Raw genomic sequence first — 22,280 nt, forward strand, 5'->3', positions numbered from 1 at the left:
TTATAGGAAAAGCTTAATATTTGGATTAGTGCTGTTCGTTCTTTGCTGAGCTTTTAGCCCTTTTGTACAGTAGTGCTTTCTTAACAGAAATGAATAATTCATAGACAGTATTTTAACAACAACACACTAGGAAAACTATTAATTCCAAATTTTATTTTTTCTTCAAAATCCATTTTGGAGTGTTAATGCTGATGTTGCTGAATGGACTTAAATTATTTTTTTCAGTATTCAGTCACTTACTAAAATAAACAGAGCTACATGTGCAAAAGCAAGTCGTAACTTCTTTATGGCTTTTAGCAAGCTAAAGGAGCAGCTCATCCTGTATAATGCCTGAAGGTTTTTTTGTCCTGAGCTCTTACGTTGCATAGTCTGCAAAGGGACGCAGTCGAGTAAAGGTACGTCTCATGTTCCTGATCCTGCAATGCTTATGAAAATCCTAAGACTGGTTAAAGAGCTGATGGTTCCCAATGCATGTAAGGAGCAACCAGTTACTTCATGTCCTAAATCAGAGCTGGGCTTCTGCAGAGGAAAACTGGAAACATCCGTGCCCTGTCGAAGCAGACCTCAGCTCTTCCAGGGCGTGTCCTGGCTGTAGGTGCCAAACCTCATTAAGGCTACTTGAACCACACAGTCAAGCCCAAGCTCAGCTCAGTCTATGGGTCATCTTCTGGTCCTCAAAGATCATAACTCCATTGTACTGCTAGCTAGAGAGCAGGCTCATACAGTTCAGGACATAGACGTGTACGATTTAAAAGCTGGAGATGCTGTTTTGTTAACCTTCGGCAGCTAAGCGGCTGGGAAAGTCTTAAAAATTGTATCATAAGGAAGCCAAGTTTTGCTCAGTCCTGCTCTATCATTTGAATGGCTTTGCAGGGACCCAAAAGTCTTCTGAATCTCATCCCAAAGCAGGAGCATCAATGAAACAAAAGTACTTTGCATCCAAGTTATTCCGAACGCATGGTTTATTTTACTGCAGCCCCAGTCCTGATCTGAGTTTTGCTGCAGCAACCGTCAAGCGTGGAGCTACACCGGTATCAAACATCCGTGATGGAGGGACCTTGGCACCAGTCCTGCAGCCGTGGCCTTTGTGTGGTTCCAACAGCAGAAACACTGTCATTTCAGCTTCTTCACTGAGTTCCAGTTGGTTATAAATACTATTTGATGATGGTATTAACAGAGAAGACATTAATTATGTACTCATCTACTGGTGGTACTTCATAGATGAATAGAGTGAGGGTTTCCTACCCGAAGGTTCACAGACGGCAATACCTTTGAAATCATCATGAGTTTCTCACAGGCATTTGTGAGAATAGGATGAAGCCTCCAATTAGACAGGGAAAACCAAAGGATGACAATAAATGAGCTGTGGGAATTGGCTGTAGCAAACACTGATTCGGCTTCCCTTTGCCAAACAAGTAATTGCCCGCTATTTGATGAAGCTAAAATGTAGGACTTAGGTGCACGGCTCTCAGAAATAATTCACAGCAAATGAGTTGTACACACCGTTACTGGCTCCGCTCACAATAATATTCTGCTTTTTTGGCTTTTCTTGGAAAGCATGTGAAGGGCCTGCTGAAGTACCATAAATGACTTCAAAGAGAAACATAATTTAAGTATCATTCAGATCAAAATTTAGTGTTGCTGGATTTACGTTTTCACGTGTTTCTTAACTCAAGCATCGTTGCTAACATTTTTATTCTGTTCATCTCTTCCAGTAACAGTTTGCTGTGATATATTTTAATGGATGGTACCTTTCTCTTGCTACGGTTTTATTTTATGGAACAATGCATTTAAACATGAAGTGGTGCTGCTGTGGCACTGACAGCTAATATGGTTCTGGTACACAGCAGCCAAAGGCGAATATATTGATTTTTATAAATGATGAGTAAAGTAGATCTCTCTTTCCTGCCTGCGCTGAGCCTACGGAGATGTGTAACTGATATTTTTCTGTTGCAGCTGTAGTTCTGGGCAGCATCTGTTTGGGATGCTGGCTAGGGCTTTAGGGTGACATTGGGTTATATATTAGGGTTCCTCATATCAGTTGCTGTACTGCTATGAAAAGATGTATAGTACTGCGTTAATGGATGATGCTCCCACGGCTTGAATCAAAGTTACTGGAAAGATTTTTGCTATGGATAATCCCCAGCAAATTGTATTTCCTTTGTTAAGGCAAATGAATACACGAGGATGCTGAATTTTTCTGCGTAAACGTTTTCCAATCCTGTATGATTTCTCCCAAGTTGTCTAACAGCAGTGCTAAATAGTATAAGAACACCTAAACCCGTGCTTTGCCACTTATAAAGCTGACTTCATCAGATAAACGATGGGACTTAACCTGAGTTACCCAGGGTTGAACACACTGCTGTGCCTTGCTCAGTCCTCAGAGCCCAGAAGAGACCGTAGCGAATTGCAGAGATGTGCACCCCAACGCCAGACTGACCCGTGGGTCAGAAATGAGGGGGACGAGGATGTGCCCGACTGAAAAATTTGGTGGTTACATTTTTCACTGATTCGTCACCAATTTGGGAAAACATTTTTGGTTTTGCCTTCTGAAGAGGAAACTTCCGTGACTTTTTCTCGCTCGCTACTCAAACTCGTTAAGCTCTGGTTTGATGGTGCTGGGAGGCATTGCTGGAAGAGGGGCCACCAAAAGCTCTCCCAGAGCTGTGGCTGGTGGGACTGGCAGTGGGAAGTAGATGAAAAAGCCCCATTTATCACCAGTCCCCTTTGCTTGTGACTTGACCTAACCTGGCCTCCAGGGCTGTGTTTAAGTAACTTGATCCCTGCTCTGGTCTTGCAGTTGCTTGATAGGGTTGTGTTTTATACGCTCTGCTCACGCTCATCAAACAGATAACGACGTGTCAGTAATTTTGACTGGGATGAACTCCAGCAGGAATTTTAACCATCTTAGTTTCAGCTGCGACGCATCACTTTGTGGGGATAAAATGCAAAGAATGGCAAGATTTTTTGGGGCTAAAAAATGTTATTCTTCTGATTTGAAAATATGATCCTATGTTTCTGAGATGAAATTTTAGCTGCTGATGCAAAACAGGATTTTAAGTGACCAACATTAACAAGACTAGCCTCTTTTTTCCTCCTTTCAAAACTAATGGCAAATCTGAGGACATGAAGAGATACTTATTTTCAATTTTCAGCACACTTTCTGTCTTTATTTTCATATCATTCAACACTGCAGAGCAGAGGAAACGGAGATGTGGCCAATTCATGAGGAAATTAAAGAAAAATTCATTGGGAAATTAAAGAAACACCTAGGATTGCTTTGACTCTTCCAGAGTTTGTATTGGCAGAAAAATAATTTCAGATGCAGTGAGATTCTATTCTCCATAGGCAGCAAAAGATATTTAAAGGTATTTAGGTATTTGAAAAGTAAAGACGGAGAATTTGTCTGCTACTTGAGTGGTAACTGGGCACCTAGATAATGTTTATGGAGTGAGAAAAAAAATCAGAGCTTTAAGAAACTCACTACAGTGATTGTGCAAAGAAAGATTTCAACAAAATTTTCTTTCTTCGATGATTTATTCACAGTATAAATAGAAAGTGATAGACTAAATGAGTCAAGCACCAGCTGACCATTGTGAATGTATTGAGTTTAAATGGTTTGGATAACCAACTGTAGGAAAATAAAATGTAAATAAATACAGAACGGTTGTTAATTCCTCTTAAAAGGAAAATCGTGTTTTCTATTCAATGATCTTCCCATTTACATTTTGCTAGAAAGATGTTAAACAGAGTGTACGGAAGGAAATTATTTCTTTAATTAAAATAGCTTGATGAATGCTTCAGGCTTTCAAGTCCCTCCTAATGAAATCAGATCTTTTAAGCTTAGGAGATCTCCTTTTCCGTAGCTGCCGTTTCGGGAGCTCGTGCCTGGCAGGGGCCGCAGAGCTCCCTGGCCCGGGTGAGCCGCCTGCCCCAGGGCATCCCGAAAACCCCACAGCCACGGGCTTCCCACGGATTCCCAAAGAGCCTTTTCCATTCCTTACCAGTTCACAGCATTCAGAAGTAAGAAGAATCCGGCAAATTTGGTCCATTACTGGAGAGGAAGAAACAGCTAATTTCGGCCGGTTGGGCAGGGGAGGGCTGCGGTGGGGTTTGCCGGCAGCGGGCTGGGGGGTTGCTCTTCCCTCGCTCTGATCCCCGGTGAACTGCAGGAGTTTCTTACCTTTCCTTTCCTCTCAGCTGGTAGGATTTTTTTCCACCTCCTAATGTATCTGATTCCGTGATGGCTGAATGCACAGTCATGTGGATAAGAGCTTTTATCATCACTTCTGTTACAAACTCCCCAGGTCCAGGGGATTAGAATTGGAAAAGGAAGAAGTCTTAAAATTGGTTTAAATGGCTTTAAAAATGGAATTCAATGAGTCAGAGCAAGGGAATAGCATTGTAAAGGTAAGAGAGCTTGCTAAGGTATCCATCAGTAGCTTTTTCAGGTGTGTCTGCTTTTAATTTTTATTTGATAAAATGTTTTTGGAAACCCTGCTCCGTAGACAGTCACGATGACAGTTATTAGAGATGTACCTTAAAACCAGCTGCAGTACCGTTAATTAAAAAGTACGTGCATAAATAGCTGGGAGAAGGATCTGGCTGAATATCGCAGCCTCCCCACTTCACCGGGGTGTTTGCTTCCCCCCCAGACTCCCCCCTGCTCACGATTGCAGCTGAACGACTGCGATACAAATGGGAGTGCTCCACCGCGACACGTTATCTCTTTCCTTTTCGGCGAGTTAGGAATTACGGCTCGCATCTGTCTTGTTGCATGTGTGTGCCCTTATTACTTACTGCCTCTCAAATCCACGCCTGTTGAAAGTCAAGGCAAAAATTTTATCCCCAGCACAATCTTCTGCATCCTGTTGCATAAGGGCTTTTTTTTTTCCACTTTTCTTTTTAATTGGAGCCGGGATTCTAATTGAAACATTTTGAGTGAAAACATTCCTGGAAGTAAATGGACAGCAAAGGAGATGGAAACGGAATTGCTGTAACTTTAATGAATGTATTCAGTTTTATTATTTCAAAAGTAGTAACGTAATTGCTTTTTCCATTCAGTGGCTGAAGAAGTTTTCACCAATAATAAATAGGATTTTAATGGAAATGGCAGAAGTGGTTATGGACGGTAATAGCCACTTAGAATGTTTGCAGTTTTCAAATTAGATGCACATAATTGCTCATAAAAAGAAAATTTCATTTGTTAAAAATCTCTGCAAACATATTGAATGTCTAATGTTAGAAATGATGCTGCCATAGGAATTATTTTCTTGTCATAGGTAATAATCAGGATTTAATCAAGTATTTAAATGTGTTGCATAAACAAATAATATATTTGGAAAACATACAAAACTGTGTTTAAAAACTGTGTTTGAAAACATCAGTGACTGCATTACTTAGACTTAATAATTGCATCCATATTATCCAAACTGTCTTCCCAATTAATTGCTTTTTAAACAGATTTTAGTGGTGGAAAACGAACTAGGAATAATGATAAATCACAAAGTCTGCCTTTCTTGCTTTCTCCGGGTCTCCTTCACCGTGTCCTGTCTTCTCCCCTCGCCTAGGCCAGATGGTGCGTGGGCGCTCGGTGGTCCTGCGGGCAGCGGGCGAGGGCAGACCCTGCCCGGAGCAGCTCACCCAGCACAGGAGCTGCCCGGTGAAGCCCTGCTACAGCTGGCTGCTGGGCCCGTGGTCTCCCTGCAAAGTCCAGGTACGGCTTTCTCCAGCGCTCCCCGAGGGCTCCTCGGGTTCCCCGCGGCCGGGGTCAACGACAAAAATCATCGTTACATGGCAAAATTGATTGAGGCCGCCGTTCGCGGCTCAGAGGTGTCTCTATGGCCGTTGAAGGCGCTGGTAAGATTTGTAGGAAAGCAGGGGAAGTTCAGGAGCGGTCAGCCTCTGCGCCTCATCTTCCAGCCATCAGCAGTGATTTATAACGATACGGGTTCAGGTACCGCGAGCTTATAGAGGTATCAAAGGAGATCTACGGAGTAAATGTGCTTGAGTGGCCATAGTCATGGTGACCTATAATTTAATTATATAAAATAATTCTAACAAGAAAATAAATACGCTAGATTTCAAGAGAGCTTAGTCTTTTTTATAGTTTTTTTCCTTTTTTTTTTTTTTTTTTTAAGTACTGTGCAGCAGGTCTTTCCCCACAAGGTGCAATAGAGTGAGTTGTTGTATGAAGTGCTGGTTTCTACTTCCTCCTTAGCCTGGCTATCTTTTTCATGATCTAAAAAAGGCTGGATTCAGTTGCGATGTGCTGTACCTGCGGTCGGCACCCCTGCTCGGCGCTGGAGCCGTCGGTTTTTCACTGCCAGTGACTTGCATCAGGCTTGAATTGACTTTTTTCCCCCCCTCTATGCTTTTTCTTTTCTCCTTATCTGTTAGATCACACTTCCAATATTAAAACATATTAGTCGGTAACCCAGTTTAAGCAGAGGTGAGTCTTTCGCACTGAAGTTTCTCGGGCAGAGTGAAGTCCACTCGGGCTGCTTAAACCTGGCTGAGATGGTGGTGGGAGAAGTGTGGTTGGGGTGGAAAAGTGCCCGGTCTGGTCGCGGGGGACAGGACCTCTGCGTGGGTCTGTGGCTGCTTCTCCACTTTATACCATGTAGGAGATTGAAGCTAATAACGCACGTAAAGACACATCCCTTGTGTTTTCTGCTCTGCCCTCTACCACGCTGCGAGTGCCTTGAACACCTACTCAGTTTCTAGATGCGGTAGATGGACGTGTAGCGAATACTGCGTGGGGCAGAATAGATACCCAGAATTTTCCCAGGTTTTTCGCAAATGAAATCTGGAGCGTGACAGTCTTTGGACAGTCCAAGACCAGAGAAACAGAAACATATTTATATTTTATATAATGAACAGCAACTCATTGCAACTAGTGATGTGAATATGGTCCTTGTATGTAGTGCAGTCAGTATTTATTTATGTATAAAATAAATATAACGAAATGATAACATCAGCTGATATTTTGTCCAGCTAACGTAAGCAAATTCTGTTAAACATTAGGGAAGAGACCTTCAACCGTAGGAGCTAACATAGCTGATAAAAGAATTAGCAGTGAAGCTGAATTAACGCCCTGGCATACTCCAGATAAATAACGCATCGTGCAGATTAAAAGTGTGCGCATCCAGAACCCAGCTAAATTTCAGCTCGGAGCAAGTAATCACAGCCTTCCCTAACCCAGATATCATCCCGTGCTTTCAGTGAGATAGAGCCTGCTTCTCTCCTTAAATTACTGCAACGTAGTTTCTCTACCCTTTGCTGTGTTTTGGAGAGGAGCCATTTTATTTGTGTTCACTTCTCTTTAATGAGGTGCTTAGGAATTAAATGTCGTTCATAAATACAGAGTGATTTATTCCTGTGCTCTACTGGAAAAGAAGCTTAAGCTTACTTTCTAAAGAAAGCTTTCAGAAGTCCTGTTTTCAAGGATGCTTTGTGAAATAAGGTAAATGCATCCTATGGTAAGACCAAAATGCATATTGTGAAAGCGTCTTCCTGTAATAATATAAACAGGATAATTAATTATAAGGCTAAAATATTTTCTCCTTGTATTATGAGATAACTGAGACTGCATTCCTTAATTGTAGAAGGACTATTTTATGCTAAATTGACTTCATGTGAATAATTAGAGGTGTCTGCATGTTTAGGAGTAGAGCCCACTAAGTGTTCTGTATTGCTGATTTTCACAGTATGGACATCAGTGCATTGCTCTCCAGGTAATTACACGTGTCACAGGCACTCCTCCGGCGGGCGGCGGGCATTTCTGTTGCATTCAGAGGGATGCGGAACTTGGGAAATAGTCAATACACCTAATCTTAAAGGGTTACATTACATTAATCATTTTCCTACTGGAGTTGAAGTGGTTTACCCTGATTAGCTTAAAAAAAAAAAAAAATTAGCAGTGGCTGACACTGTTCATAATTTTTCCATTAAAGGAATATAAATGAAGTAGCTAGACATTATCAAGCACTAGCTGCCTAACATTCATAAGAAGGCTAAGAACCCTTCCTTTCTAACGTGTTTTAAAAGCGCTCCCTTAAATGTGGTCACACAATGCTTCCTCATTAGAGAAGACTTTTACCTGATTAAATGCTCATCAACCTGTGAAAGTGTTGCTCAGTCAACGCTTTACCTAAAATAATTGTGAACACACATGAACCCCAGTAAAAGCTGAAAAGGGAAAACTTTTCTTAAAGGCACGTCTGGGCGAAGCATCTCGTTAGGACTGTTATCTCTTGTCTTATTAGAGTGTTGTATGTGGAAAGTATCGGAGGGTGACATGAGAGAAGGTTTGTGCAGATGCTGTTAGCATGTTGGTCAATTCAAAAGATACCTGACTGTCAAAACACGGTCCTGGTGTAAACCTTCTCCTTACTTTACGGGTGGTCGGTTGGGGCGAGGGGGGTGAGAGGTGGAGGCTCCGTGCAGGTGCTCCTGGAGGGGCCCGTACCTCCAGGCTGTATTTAGGGGACCCAGGGTGGGTTTTGCATCCTCATAGGGTCAGCGTAGAAATTTTTGCAGCCAAATGGGGGGAATCCCCTCTGGAAGGCATATTTCCACGCATATTTTCTGCCAGGAGCACGTCACTCAAGAGGCAAATCCTGGTTCTAGGCAAACCTCAGATGATCACATCTTCCAAGGAAGAGCATTTACAATACAGATTTGATCCCCACATTTTAAGTATGTGATCATCTCCTCAGCAGTTCTCCTCTGATTAGCAGCTATTCCCTGCATCCTCAGTGTGCCATTACTGCAGCAAACTTCCACTGATTCCACACCTATTAATTAGATCTTCAAATGTATAATTTTGAGGACATGAATAATTTTTAAGATGATAAGGAAGTTAATGCAGTGCTCCGGCATTGCTTATGACCTTGCCAAATATACCAAAAAACATCTCCCTCTATAAATGACAGGATGACATTTTATCTTTTAAGTGCGTTCAATAGATTGTAAAAACACATTGCTGGTCTTGAAAGAAAGCAAGCAAATGGAAGCCACTATTAAAAAGCAAACTTTTATCTTTGGAATTGTTTGAGAGTCCATGGTTTCTATTTATTTTTTATTCTAAGCATTGGAAAATATGAATGTATTTCCAATATTGCATAATAGAAGAACGAAGAATGTTGCATGTGGACTTTTATAGTGGAGACTGCTGTACCAAAAAAAATGTATTGTTTTCATCTATTATTTATATGTAGATCTCAGTATTCATATAACTATTTATATATTGATATGTATATAAGTACCTATATATTGTTTATACAAGAATAAGTATCTTTTTAAAAACTTTTTTTTGTCCTTTCCAGTAATCTTTAGGCATTCCCTGAGCCACTTTGAGCTGGAAATACACTGCAGTTTGATTAGTGCCCATTTCCCCCGAGAATTTTCTCCACATCATCTTCTGTTTCCACCAGCCATTTCTAAAGAGCTCTAACCCAATTGACAGCTGCATGAGTTATTCACACCCCATTAATCTCAGACCGCAATAGAGGTTTCAGTGGTGAAACAGTAATTTAGAACAGTAAGTTACATACTGACTAAAGTGAAACACGGTGTTAAAAACTTGAAATCTGGCTGCATGCAGTAAATCTACACTAACACACTAAGATGCTTTTGATTAGCAACTGCTCTAAATCCAGCTAGGTATGCTCTCATTTCCATTTCATTGTGGGTCTGCAACAGAAGGGATGGAGAGAATGAAAAAGCTACCAGGTGTATGCGAGAGAGCCATTCCTGCTAGCACGCACGCTGCTGGATGAATGCACTCGGTAGGAGCCATTCTGCTCTGCAGATGAAGTCCATTATTTTAAAAGAATCCACTGCCAAGTGATCCAAAAGAACACTTCCCTTGGTTATATAAAAGCAATGTTTCATCCTTCTTCTTGAGTTTTATTTACTGAATTTTGTAAAGTGCCATTTCCGCAAGGCTTCAGGCGCGAGTTCATAAAGCATCATGCGGGTTTAAGGTGTGCACCTCAAACATCATTGCAGCTCTGTTTTTCGGATGAGAATGAAACAACTCCAGCCTCTAAAAATAGCCTCAGTGCTTCAGTTCTTACAGCATCCTCAGCCCTTGATCATCGCTTTAGCCAAACAATACTGATTTTCCAGTAAAGGAAGTCTCCTTCGGCAAGCAGGTTGGTGTATGGCTACGTTTTTCAGAACTGGGCTGACGAGTGTGGAGTGGCTCAGATGGAGCCTCCTATTGCTTGTTCAAATGGGGTTCAGGGCTAACAGGCAATGGCTGACTTTGGGTGATGTTTTGGTAGAGTATGTGACACGAGCTGGTGATCTCTTTCTACTCCAGAACCAATAGCTCCCTTTATGAAATTACACAAACAGCCTAGTGCGCAATAACCCTCGCAGTCTAATTAAGTGTGCTGGAGGATTTTTGCTGTTGCGGGGTTTAAACCACGTAAGTGGTCCTATTGGGCTGTCTCATCAAAGGAGGTGAGTGGAAATCTCCATTCCTTGTGGGCAGGCTCTGCTCTTGGCCTCTTTAGAGAAGCCAAAAACTTCTGTGTTCATTTAACTGGGCACTTCTTAAGAATCAGTAAATTCACTAGCTCTAGTTAAAGGTGTGAAGGGCCAACCGCAAAGACAGTATTAATCTTCTGTGGTACCCACCTCTTCTCCTGGTTACATGTGGCTCTGCCCCTACCTCTGAGCTTCTGTAGAGATGTGTACAGAGGAGATCTCCATCTGTGTCCTGGTTTCGGCAGGGATAGAGTTAATTTCCTTCCTAGTAGCTGGTACAGTGCTGTGGTTTGGATTTAGGATGAGAACAAAGTTGATAACGCACCGATGTTTTAGTTGTTGCTGAGCAGTGCTTACACTAGCCAAGGACTTTTCAGCTTCCCATGCTCTACCAACTGAGAAGGCTGGGGGTGCACAAGAAGCTGGGAGGGGGCACAGCCAAACTGGCCAAAGGGACATTCCATACCATGGGACGTCATGCTCAGTACATAAACTGGGGAAAGCTGGCCGGGGGGGCCGCTGCTCGGGGACTGGCTGGGCATCGGTCGGCAGGTGGTGAGCAATTGTACTGTGCATCACTTGCTTTGTATATTATTATTATTATTATTATTATTACTATTATTATTATTATTATTACATTATTATTGTTGTTGTTGTTATTTTATTTCCATTATTAAACTGTTTTTATCTCAACCCACGGGTTTTTCTCACTTCTACTCTTCCAATTCTCTCCCCCATCCCACCGGGGCGGGGGGGGGGGGAGGAGTGAGCAAGCAGCTGTGTGGTGCTCAGTTGCCGACTGAGGTTGAACCACGACAATCTGTGTTCCCATTACTGGGGATACTATTGCAGTCCAGAGACTGAATTTGTATTTTTGAAGTCTTTTTAGGTGGAATCAGCCGTGTTTCTTCTGTCATCTGCTGACGTCAGCAATGTGTGTCTCTGTTTCCTTCTGTCATTTTGTAGGGTGGACAGTGTGGAGATGGATTGCAAGTCCGCAACCTCACATGTGTAGTGTATGATGCATCTGTTTCTGCTACATCCAAACCAGTAGAAAATGCATTATGTGGTGAGCTGCCATCGAGAGAGAGTGTGCTGCAGTTACCGTGCTCTGTGCCTTGCCCAGGTAAAGTCTTTGGAAAGTCCAGGTGCATTTCTGCCTGTGATAGCTGTCTGAGACGGAGATGCTTCCACAGCTCTGAGTACTGTCAGCTGCTGTAGTAAGAATTTGTACTTCAGCAGATCAGGTAAATGCTCAGTCTGCTGTTTCTAAATCACCTGAGAAAGACTTTTTTTTTTTTTTTTTTTTTTGAGAAAATGAGGTTGCCCATGAAGCAGAAAATTTGAATAATGCATACCACTGTGTGATAAACTGGGGGTATTTCACTATTACAGCTGTTGTACACTTAGATTGTCCTTACCCTTTAAGGCTGATTCCTTTTGAAAACCTGTGGTTTATTCTTTCAACGTGCAGGTGACTGCCACCTGACAGAGTGGTCAGAGTGGAGCTCCTGCGAGCTCACCTGCATCAATGGCAGGAGCTTCGAGACAATGGGGCGCCAGTCCCGATCCAGGGCATTTATCGTTCAGTCTCCTGAGAACCAGGAGAGCTGCTTCGGACAAGCGATGGAAACGCGGCCTTGCTCAGGTAGCGTGGCCAGAGCACTGCTTCTTCCCGTTCAGGAGGTTATTCTGGTTTTCTTGCAAGGTGAAGACTAACTGGTATTGATATTGCAGGAGGTGAGTGTTACGACTACCTGTGGAAAACCAGCCTTTGGCGAGACAACGTACGCACGGTGTGGTGTCAGCGCTCAGATGGAATAAATGTCACAGGTATAGCCAAAAATTGCCGTGCACAACTGTGAATGGAAGTCTCCATCCAGGTTTTTCTTCTTCTGCATCAGTTGCTCAGGGGGCAGTTGGACAGCCTTCCCAATTCCTCCAGAATTTTGGTTCAGATTTGTGTGTAGGAAAGACAGGTGGGAGCTCACCAGCCTTGCTGTCAGGTCAACATCACACATGTCATTACATGAGAGTATTTGGGTGAGTTACCCCTACTGTTGGGTTGGTCACGGGAAGAAATGAGTGTACATGTACTAAAAAGGCTTCCTGGGCTGGCTTGCACAGCCGTTAGTGCAACCTTCCTGTAACTGTGGAGAACAGAAGAGAACATCACACGCGTGGTAGAGAGCCCAGCTTCTGTACCTCTTCTTCTGTTCAACACACAGGAATCTCAAATCACTCAAAGTGTGAGGTTCCTGCTGTTGCCGTGACCTACAAATTCTGCCTGCGCAGGATGAAACGGGAGATAAATGGTCAGCACTTTGAAGCTCCACGAGAGACTGGCAAAGGCAGTAGGGCTTGCACATCCATAGGATGTCTCTCAATATGCACAGGGTGAACGAGAAGAGTAGAAATGAAAATGCAGATGTTCTTATCTAGTTCTATTTACGATGACTAGTTAAGATAATAACAAAGGTTTTATGTGCAAAGGTTGCCAAGTAGTTAAGAACTCATTGACATGTTTTTATTCCTATAGAAGCACAGACTTCCCCAAGTGAGGATGGGCAAAGGCGTTATGTGGATTATGTCTTATGTAGATAAGACATTAATGAGGACACAGAAGATCTGCATCTAATTCCTGATTCTGTCCCCAACTTCCTATGTGGCCCGTGGCAAATTGCTTAAATCTGTATATCTCTGTTCTCCATTAACAAGATGGGTATGATAATAATTCTTTGCCTTGTTAAGGCAAATTAATTAATGCAAGGCCTACAGATATTATGCTAATGTGCTCAATAGACTAGTATTTAGCTATATAAAATAAGCAAGCAAGCACTTCTTACACTCTGGTGTTCCAAGTCAAAAACATTTTAAAACATACCCTTGAAGGCACTCAGTATTTTCTTTTACAGGAGGGTGTGCTCTTCAGACGAAACCTGCGGAAGTTCGGCACTGCAGCCCGGCGTGCAGAAAGCCGTTCTCCTACTGCACACAGGTAATTGCTCGCTGCAGAATGTGGTGGAGAAATTAACACCGCAATATCTATTCAATTAGCTTCTGTATCTTAAATGCGTTCCAAGACCTAGAAAATAGTTTAGTGTGTCCATGGTACCACCTCGAGGAAACTCTGGGAATTTCAGTCTGAAAGGAAACCATAAACCTGCACAAACGAGTGATGGAGTATTTATGTGGCGTTACAATTTTGGTTTTGTTCTCTGGAGGAGTTTTGGAACCTCTTGGTTTAATTTTCATTGAATGCTATTGTACTGTCCCATAGAAAATAGACTGTAAACTTCTGCAAGAGAGATGAAAGAGTGTGTCCTCTCCTGCTCCTCCACAGACACAGAAAGCCCCCGTGAGTGGTAGGGAAGCTGTAGCGTGTGATCCCACCATCCCCATACTATCTTCTGAAGCAAAACCTGGAAGTGACCTGTTTTCCTGAAATGTTGAGCATCTGCAACACCTGCTGAATCTTTGAGCCACTGCCACTTCTTTGCCTCTGAGCAAATGTGAGCCCAGAGGTTGCAAATGTCCCTTCCTGCAGTACCGAACTCCAGAGTAAGAGCTTCCCAAAATGCCTTATCTGTGTCAGTACTGTGACAGAGTATAAAAACAAGGACCCTTAAAGTAGCCGGGGCAGTTGGGATTTAGATATTTGTATTTTGAAAATAGCCTCCACAGCTCTCAGCTTCATATGAGTATCTGGTGGGAGGAATTACTGTTGGAAACTAGCTCATGAGCAATTGAATGCGGCTGAGAGGGTTGGTCATGAGAGTGCTCAGAGCCTATAGGAACATAAAAATGATGGGTAAGCATGAATTTATTAGCTATAAAAACTCCTGAGACTTCACCTTTTGTCCAAAAAAGGTCAAGATCATGTCTGTCAACAAGTGGTGGATGTTGTGGCGGCAAAACTGATGTCAAGAGTTAAATTCTTATCACAGAGATTGTAAATTAATCACCTGTTTGGATCGTCACCGAGGGTATCAGACCCTCAGACAGGCATTGTAATTATAAGATAATTGGTAAAGAAAAACTAAAAATCTAAAAAAGCGGTTTCAAAGTAGAAAACCAGAAAATGGAGTATCTATTTAGCAAACCACAGACTTCTAAGAAACCTCTTGAAGAAACTGCTTAGACTGATCCAGGGCAGTGGATATTTGGCCGTAAGAAAGCAAGCTTCATTTCAGATAGCCCTGTGAAATACCAGAGTGGAAATACGTCGGGAGGGTTTGGGTCTGAAGTGGGGTTGTTTCGTGTTCGTCTCTTGTAATGCCCAGCAGGGTCAGTGGGAAAATTGTTATTGACAAGAGGAGTTTGGGTCAAGCCACAGATGCCTGTTATTAAGCCTGTTAGGATGAAAATGTTTGTATGTTGGGCTTCTCCGTAATTACTGACTCTTTTTCAACCAATTCCCCAAATACATTTTGGCTTTTTGAACTGAAATGGGTTTGCGGGCACCGGTTCCTGGCTCGTTTGGTTTGGCGGTGGTGAAGCTGCTTGTGCAGGATATACTTTGCAGTTTCTTCATAGTTTGCCTACAATTTGCACTGCTCTGTGAGAGGATACTATTTGGTTTAATACTGAATTCCCTTTTATCGCCTAGAGAGGAGTCTGCGGTTGTGAGCGAGGATATACAGAAATAATGAGATCAAATGGTTTCCTGGATTACTGCATGAAGGTACCAGGTTTAGAAGATAAGAAAGCTGATGTTAAGACCATTGCTGGAAAAAATAAACCTGTCAACTCAAAAATGCATGACATTTTCAAAGGATGGTCTATTCAACCTTTTAATCCAGGTGAAAAACTTAAATATGAATGGAATAAATTGTCTTTACAATGTTTCTGTAGAAGAAAGGCACAAGCTTTGTAGATCATAACATCAGAGATTGTGTCTGGGAGCTGCAGAGCAGCCTCCCAATTTCTAACTCGCGTGCCATCTTTCATTCCTTTGTGCCTATACAGAGTAATCGCAATCTTTTATGTTGAGAGATAGCAAAGACAGAATGAAGCAATAATATTTTGGAAAAGTATACTCATATGTGATTTTGGGGGATGCTTACAACTATTATCTGATGATGTTTCCAGAAGTAATATGTTTGGACCAGGAAAGATATTGATCACTAGCACTTCAGAAGATTCGGAGCAGAAAGTACTGAAGATTTCATTAAAGAAAACATTTGTTGTTTCTTGCCATATTTCAAAAGTATATGAAAAAACCAGGGTAGACAGTGTAGAGTTTACAGTTTTAGGTGTTGAAGTTAAGACATTAAAAAACGCCCCACAAAAAGCAGGCAAGCTGCTGTGCCCAAGCAGTGCATCCCAGGCGGGATCTTTGACTTCCATACCATAAAATGCTTCCCGGTTGGAAGCGCGTACTGGATGTGCCCAGACTGGTCCACAGGACTGGTGCAGTAGCTCTAGTAGCTGACTACGATTTTGACTGTTATTTTGCAAGATTAATTTGTTCAAAATCAATTTCTAAAATGCAAACAGGACTTTAAAATGGCAGACAAAGGTGTCAGGCGCATCAAGTTTTACTGAAATGCATTAGTTCTCCCCATACTCTAAAATACTGGCAGTGCAGTCTTCCCCCTCCTCTGTTACCTGATGTTGCATTTGTTTCCTATTAGTCTGTAACGAACACGAGACTTTAGAAAACATGTAAGAAAAGGTTCTGTTATGGGATTCAGGGAGCCATAATTCCGTCTGATATATGTGATCACACTTTGAATGTTACATTTACATATTTGATTTGCATACAGTAGTTAACCTTTGCGTTGACAGTCTCCGAGCTCATAGAGCTCAGTCCAAAGCCTTTTAAAGTTGGCTGGTTTTCAATCAAACCCATCATCCAGAAGCCCACGCAGTTCACCGGCAGTTTGAGTCACAGGTTTGGGGTTAATTGCCTTTTTGTCAGCAACCGTGGCCCTCTGTAGGCTGTCTTACTTAGGTGTCATGTCTTCAGCTGGTACCTTTATGGGGTTAGAAAAAGGGAGAGAGGTGTAGGTGGATGCTGCAATCCTCTCTTTTTGAATCAGCATTCAAGGCTGCCGCCCTGAAAGCTTCTGGTGAGCTTGACCTCAGTGCAGCATCTGTGAGCCAGTTCTCCCCCAGGGACTACAAGACAGAAATAGGGACTAAGGAGCTTTTACAGAACATGGTGTTATTTAATTTTAGGGCAGAAATGTTATAGAAACAATATATGGGAAAGGAATAAACGTGCTCCATGTGTGCTAAGTGTATCACCAACCCTATGGCATCCTGCAGGTAACTTCAGTCTGTATGTGCCCTTCAGACCCCAGCTCAAGGCTGGTGTTCTTCAAATCACTCCCCTTTGTCTAACTTCTTGACAAAATATGCAATTACTCCCCTTAAACAGGCTCTCAGGCTTACTAGTCTGGGGGTTTGCAATAATTACTGCTAGCTAAGCCAGGATACTGCTGTTACCTACCAGTTGTGCTCTTGATAGCAGGTCTATGGTGAATGCTCCCTGTATGGATGGCATTTACCGCCCTTCTGTACCGTAGTCCTTGACATTTGTGTATGTCTAAGGACTTATATCTGTCAGTAAAAGTATACGTGCCTTTCTCCAGTTAATTTGTGATTTCCCTTCCCGTTTACAGTTTGGAACACAAATTTTATTACGATTTAATGAGGCTGATGTTTTTGTTCTTTTAAATGCTCTGCAGGAGTGCACAGAACTGATTTCGAATCAGGCTGTGTTTTTCCTTTCTTTACCACACTCTGGGAGGCCAGAGTTCAGGTACAGAAACTTTTTTCAAGTTGAGAGGCAATTTAAATAGCATTGTTTAAATTGTAGGATGAGATGGTCCAATGCCTTTATGTTGGGGATGGAGAGCATAGCTGCCTTCATAGCAGACGTGGTGGGATGCCCTTTTGTGGCTGTGACAGGCCCTTTGCAGGACTGCTAAATGTTTCTTGGCCATCTCCAGTTGAGAGGGCGACAAATTTCATACCCAGAGTTCAGCAAAAAAAAAAACCAAAACAAAAAACCCCAGACCTGACGAACGGAGCTCTTCTCACATGGGAGATACGCTGTAAGTGTTTCAAGGAGAAGAGAAAATCTGTGAGAGGTACTCAGCCTTTCCACAAAGCCTGGAAGGAAAAAGAGAAAGAATGGGATCTGATTAAATATGTTTCCCTTTGAAAAAATTCATCATTCAAACGTAAAACGTAAAACAGGCTCGGTGATTGTCCCGTGAAGTAACTCCCCGCTCGCATGACTCAGTTTGAAATGGCCTCTGTCAAACCGTGTCTGTGGGCACGGCGCAGGTTCGTATGCCTGCCTCCAGTATGTATTAACGGCTCTGTTGATGTGAATCACCGCCGCGTGGAAAAAAATACCATCGCTTCTCCCCGCAAGGAAAGCTGTACAGCCAGAACGGAGCAAGAAACGGAGATATTGATCTTTTAAAAATTATTATGATTAATGCAAAGCTTGTAATTAAGGACCTGTCCTAATAACGTGTTTTGAGACTTTCTATCAGAAGGAAATGTTTCAACACACTCAAGCTCACACGTGCGTGGAGGGGTTCCTGCAAGGGTCGCAGAGTGGGTCCCCTGTTGTTGCAACCCAAACAGTCCTATCAAGAGCCTTACCTTGCCTTAAAGCCCGTAATGTCTCCTGCTCCTGTGGCCCAACTAGAAAGCTCTTGCACAACTTTATCCCCCTTACTATTACAAAGCGTATTCTTGTTTTTATTCTAAGCCGAATTTGTTCCCGTTTGTTGCCCAAGCGATTTTCAGCTCTAAGTAGCTTGTTCGCTTGTGCTCGCTGGTGTTTACCCCAGTTAACCCCCAAGTATTTGCGGAGAACAATCCCATCCCTTCTCAGTCCCCTTTTCTTTAGGCTAAACATATCAGGTGTTACCTGCGTTTCTGTCTGGGTCAGCTCAACATTGAACTGCCTTTGCCGGAGCAGCCGCTGGGGCTCCTGAGTGAATGTACTGCAATTATCTCGTGCCCCTGCTCCTTTCCACGGGCGGGAGCCTGGCCGGGTTGTATTTCTTGTGCTGCACCATAAGCCCGGGCTGCCCGTAATGAACTGCGGGAGCTCAGCCAGAGGGGAGGTTATGAAATAATGCTGCTTTGGAAAACCGAGACGAAGAGTTCATTTTCAGTTTTCATTGAGGAAAATCTACACTCCTTACCAAAGTTAAGATTTTGTCTTTAAAACGATTAATTTTTACAGGAATCTTTTTTTTCTATCAAAAATATGGGGGTTATGGATCATTCCCAGCCAGGCCTTGCTGTGTTTCCCATCAATGATGCTACTAATTTTGCTTGTGTGCTTTCTCTTTACTTAATCTCTTAAGAATTTGTGTATTTTAGAATAAAGTTTTTTATTCTCCCCCTGTCCTTTTTCCTCATCTTCCAACAGATGGTAAACTGAAGATGTGGGTATACGGAGTATCAGCTGGCGGGTTCCTCATCATAGTTTTCCTGATTTTTACATCCTACCTGATGTGGTGAGTATGGCATGTCCTTAAATAAAAGCTACGTTGCTGTTATTTAAACAATCCAAAATATATCACAACGCTCTGTGTTGCAGAGATTTAATCCTCAGGGCTTTAGGAAAGGATGGAGCTTGGATTACTTAACTGCCTTCATTTGGCCCCTACCTCAGAGTAATTTAAAACTCTCCAAATTATAAATGCTATCCGATGTAATCATGAAGAAGTGTGGTGGCCGTGCAGGGAAAGAATTATTTTTGGTTATCAATAGGCCCTTATATTTATTCAGACTTCTGCTGGGATTAGAAAGGGCTTTTTATTGTATTCTTTAAAAAAAGATAAAAGTAAAACTGAAAAAAAGGCAAGGAGGCTGATTGGATCGAGGAGCTGGCTTCCGCTCAAGGACGGACTAAATAGAATAGGGGCATTCAGCTGGAAAATTATGTTTGACGTGGGAATACAATAGAGATCTATGAAATCATGAATGGAGTAGAAAAGGGCGCTAGGGAATTTTTATTTCCCACAATATAAGAAGTAGGAGGCATCTGATGAAATGATCATTTAAAATAAACAAAAGATTTTATTTTTCACACAGGGCATTATTACCTTGTGAGCTTACTGCTGCTGGGGACTGTGCATGCCAGGAAGATAAATGGATTCAAAGATGGCATAACAGTTCACAGGAGATTGGGTCTCTTGGTGTTAATTGTGGTTTTCTGGATGTACGCTCCGGCTCAGGAAATCCCTAAATAGGTTTTTGCAGTGAATACATCAGGTGGAAACATGTCCTATGTCTAAAGCTGCTGTTGCCAGCCACTGTTAGAGATAGGGTACCGGGTGTAGCGAAGCCCCGGTCAACACCAGTGCGTCACTGGTGGTGGGCTTTACGGGTGGGGGAGATGTCTGCCCTCCTCCGAAGCAGCCGTCGCCCCGGGCAGGGGTGGTAGGGCTGGCTTGACAGGGCTAGGGTTGCGCTCTCTGGTTTGAACATGCGGCAAGGCGCTGCCATTGATGCGTCTTGGAGGATACGAAGGGAGCAGTGGCCAGCGTCCGTGTGTCCTGCAACACCCACAGCTGTCCCTGAGGACCGTGGAGCTGGCCTGGGCTTTACGAACATTAATGGTGCAAGCTGCCCCAACCCCTGTCAGATCGGGGCAGGCGACCGGAGAGTCACAACCGTGGCCTGACAGCACCATTGCCCTCTTTCATCCAAAATCAATTTATTCTCTCTCACTCTCTTAGTCTTTCAGTCTCTCTCTTCAGTTAAAAGCTTAAATAACAGTGTTTGGATGCTGCTTAGGAGTTGCAGCTTCCTTATTTTCCAAGCCATGTAGCTACCATTTCTCTGTGGCTTCACAGTGGAGCATACAGAGGATTTTTTAAATAACATCACTTAGTTCTCCGTCACTCGAAGGCTGGTGAGGAAGTGTATTTCTCAATAATAATTACTGTTGCTTCAATACCGTGCCAAAGGAAAAATGAGAATATCCCACTCCTAGACAGTTCATGTTTCAATTTTTCTGCGAGGTGTTCCTTGTTTTGTCAGCTGTGGGAAGGCACGGGAGACAAATATGCTTCATTTCCTCTTCAGATGAAGAACAGAGCTGGCTGCCCGTTTTCGGCAGGCTGTGTGTCCGCACCACACACGCAATAGCACACAAGCAGGTCCATGTGGTTTTTCTTGGAAGTAGTCACTGTGCTGCAGTGTCACCTCATTGCAAAATGAAATAGCCGGTGTGGGAAGTTGATTTTTTTTTTTTTTTAAAGTTTGGGGTTTTTATGACGTTTCTGAGCTTATTACAGTTTATAATTTTGTCTCCTGAAATATTTTTCTTGCAGCAAAAAAGCAAAGCAGCATCAAAGCACTCCTCCGCAGCAGAAGCCTCTAACCTTAGCCTATGACGGAGACATCGATATGTAACGTAAAAAAGAAACCCAAATGTAGACATCGACTGCCTTAACTGCTTTCTTTTTTGGAACTCTCTGACTTCTCAGTTTTTTGAGGAATCTCCTGATGTGTAATATACTGGGCAGAACAGAATATTGCAAGCTTAAAATTTTGCCGCCTCTTTATTAAAAAAAAATGGAGTCAAAGACTTGGATCTTGTGAAACTTTTCTGAAGAGACCAGAAAATCCATCTCTTCCTGTTGAGCAATGGGAATAAAAAAAAAAAAAAAAGAGAATCTACAGACATCAAAAGGAATTAGTAAAAAAAAAGGCATGACAATCCTGAGGAAAATGTGACATTTACTGTAAATGACAAGTTTGACAAAGCATCATTATGCACTATATTAGTGCAGGGTTCTTTATTCTCCACATATTTCAACAATGAGTTTTCTAGTGTTTACATTTCGTTCAAAGACTTTAAAACCGGATCATGTATTTTGAGAAACACAAGGAAGAATGAGTTGAAGTGTCTGAAGTTATCAGGTTTTTCAAAGCTTCTTCCTTCTTATCCTGTTTTCTAGTCTGGAATATGATTTTGCTTCATTTCCACCTGCAGGACAGAATAAGGATTGTTATGAAAAAGCATAGGTGGTTTCTTAATCAAGAATATTTTTTAAAGAGTTGAGTAGATAGGCGTTTTGATGAATGGCTAGAGGATTTGATTGTTTAAAAAGTATTTTAAATTAAATTAAACCATGTAGATACGTTATGGCCAGTTTAAATTGTTATTCGGTTTAATTAATACAAACTCTGCTTTTGTATTTAAATTTTCTTATCTGAAATATTTATAAATTCTTTTTTTGAATTTAATTACCTGACCTCATTTAATATACATCAAACACAAATGCAGTTTGTAGAAGGTCTTGCTTTTTTAAATGTTTCGAAACCACTGAGAAGTTACATGTCGTAAACATCTGGGAACATTTGAAGAGGGTAAGTGTTTATAATAGTGTGTGTCGCAAGTAAGAAAGTGCCATCTTGTGGTATTGACTTGTACTTATAAGCAAATAAAATGCTAAAGAGAGTGAGAAAATTGCTTCTGGTATGTTGAATTAAATGTGTGTAAACAACATTCGTTATTAGTCTTACCGTGTCTGAGATTGGACTCGCATTTCAAACAATTCTGGCATATTTTGTGCTGTAGTGATTAGTGAAGGAAATATTGTAGACAAGTACAAGTTGAGAGAATAATTGCAGATCTGGAGAACGCTTGGTCTTATTTTTAGCTCAATGCTGCTGCTTATTCCAATAATTAGAAAGAAGAGAAAAAAAGAATTGTTACCAGCCTAGCACCTATGTGGTCCTTCTCAATCCGCAGTTACTTCAGAGCGGTTCATCACAAGAGGAGGGTA

The 22,280-nt window shown here is 42.1% G+C and overlaps 1 protein-coding gene across 2 annotated transcripts in view; it reads left to right on the plus strand.

The window, feature by feature from the left end:
* Positions 1-21,953, plus strand: part of THSD7B (thrombospondin type 1 domain containing 7B) — a 346,109-nt gene extending 324,156 nt beyond the window's left edge. For both annotated transcript variants that reach the window (XM_076343106.1, XM_076343107.1), the window contains exons 22-29: positions 5,571-5,716; positions 11,467-11,626; positions 11,975-12,148; positions 12,238-12,333; positions 13,416-13,498; positions 15,110-15,302; positions 18,908-18,995; positions 20,820-21,953. In XM_076343106.1, coding sequence (XP_076199221.1) covers positions 5,571-5,716; positions 11,467-11,626; positions 11,975-12,148; positions 12,238-12,333; positions 13,416-13,498; positions 15,110-15,302; positions 18,908-18,995; positions 20,820-20,901 — 1,022 coding nt within the window. In that variant the 3' untranslated portion in view covers positions 20,902-21,953. The remainder of the gene's footprint in view (positions 1-5,570; positions 5,717-11,466; positions 11,627-11,974; positions 12,149-12,237; positions 12,334-13,415; positions 13,499-15,109; positions 15,303-18,907; positions 18,996-20,819) is intronic.
* Positions 21,954-22,280: the final 327 nt, after the last annotated feature.

Source organism: Aptenodytes patagonicus, chromosome 6 (genome assembly GCF_965638725.1).
Source record: "Aptenodytes patagonicus chromosome 6, bAptPat1.pri.cur, whole genome shotgun sequence".
In the NCBI taxonomy this organism is placed as follows: Eukaryota; Metazoa; Chordata; class Aves; order Sphenisciformes; family Spheniscidae; genus Aptenodytes; species Aptenodytes patagonicus.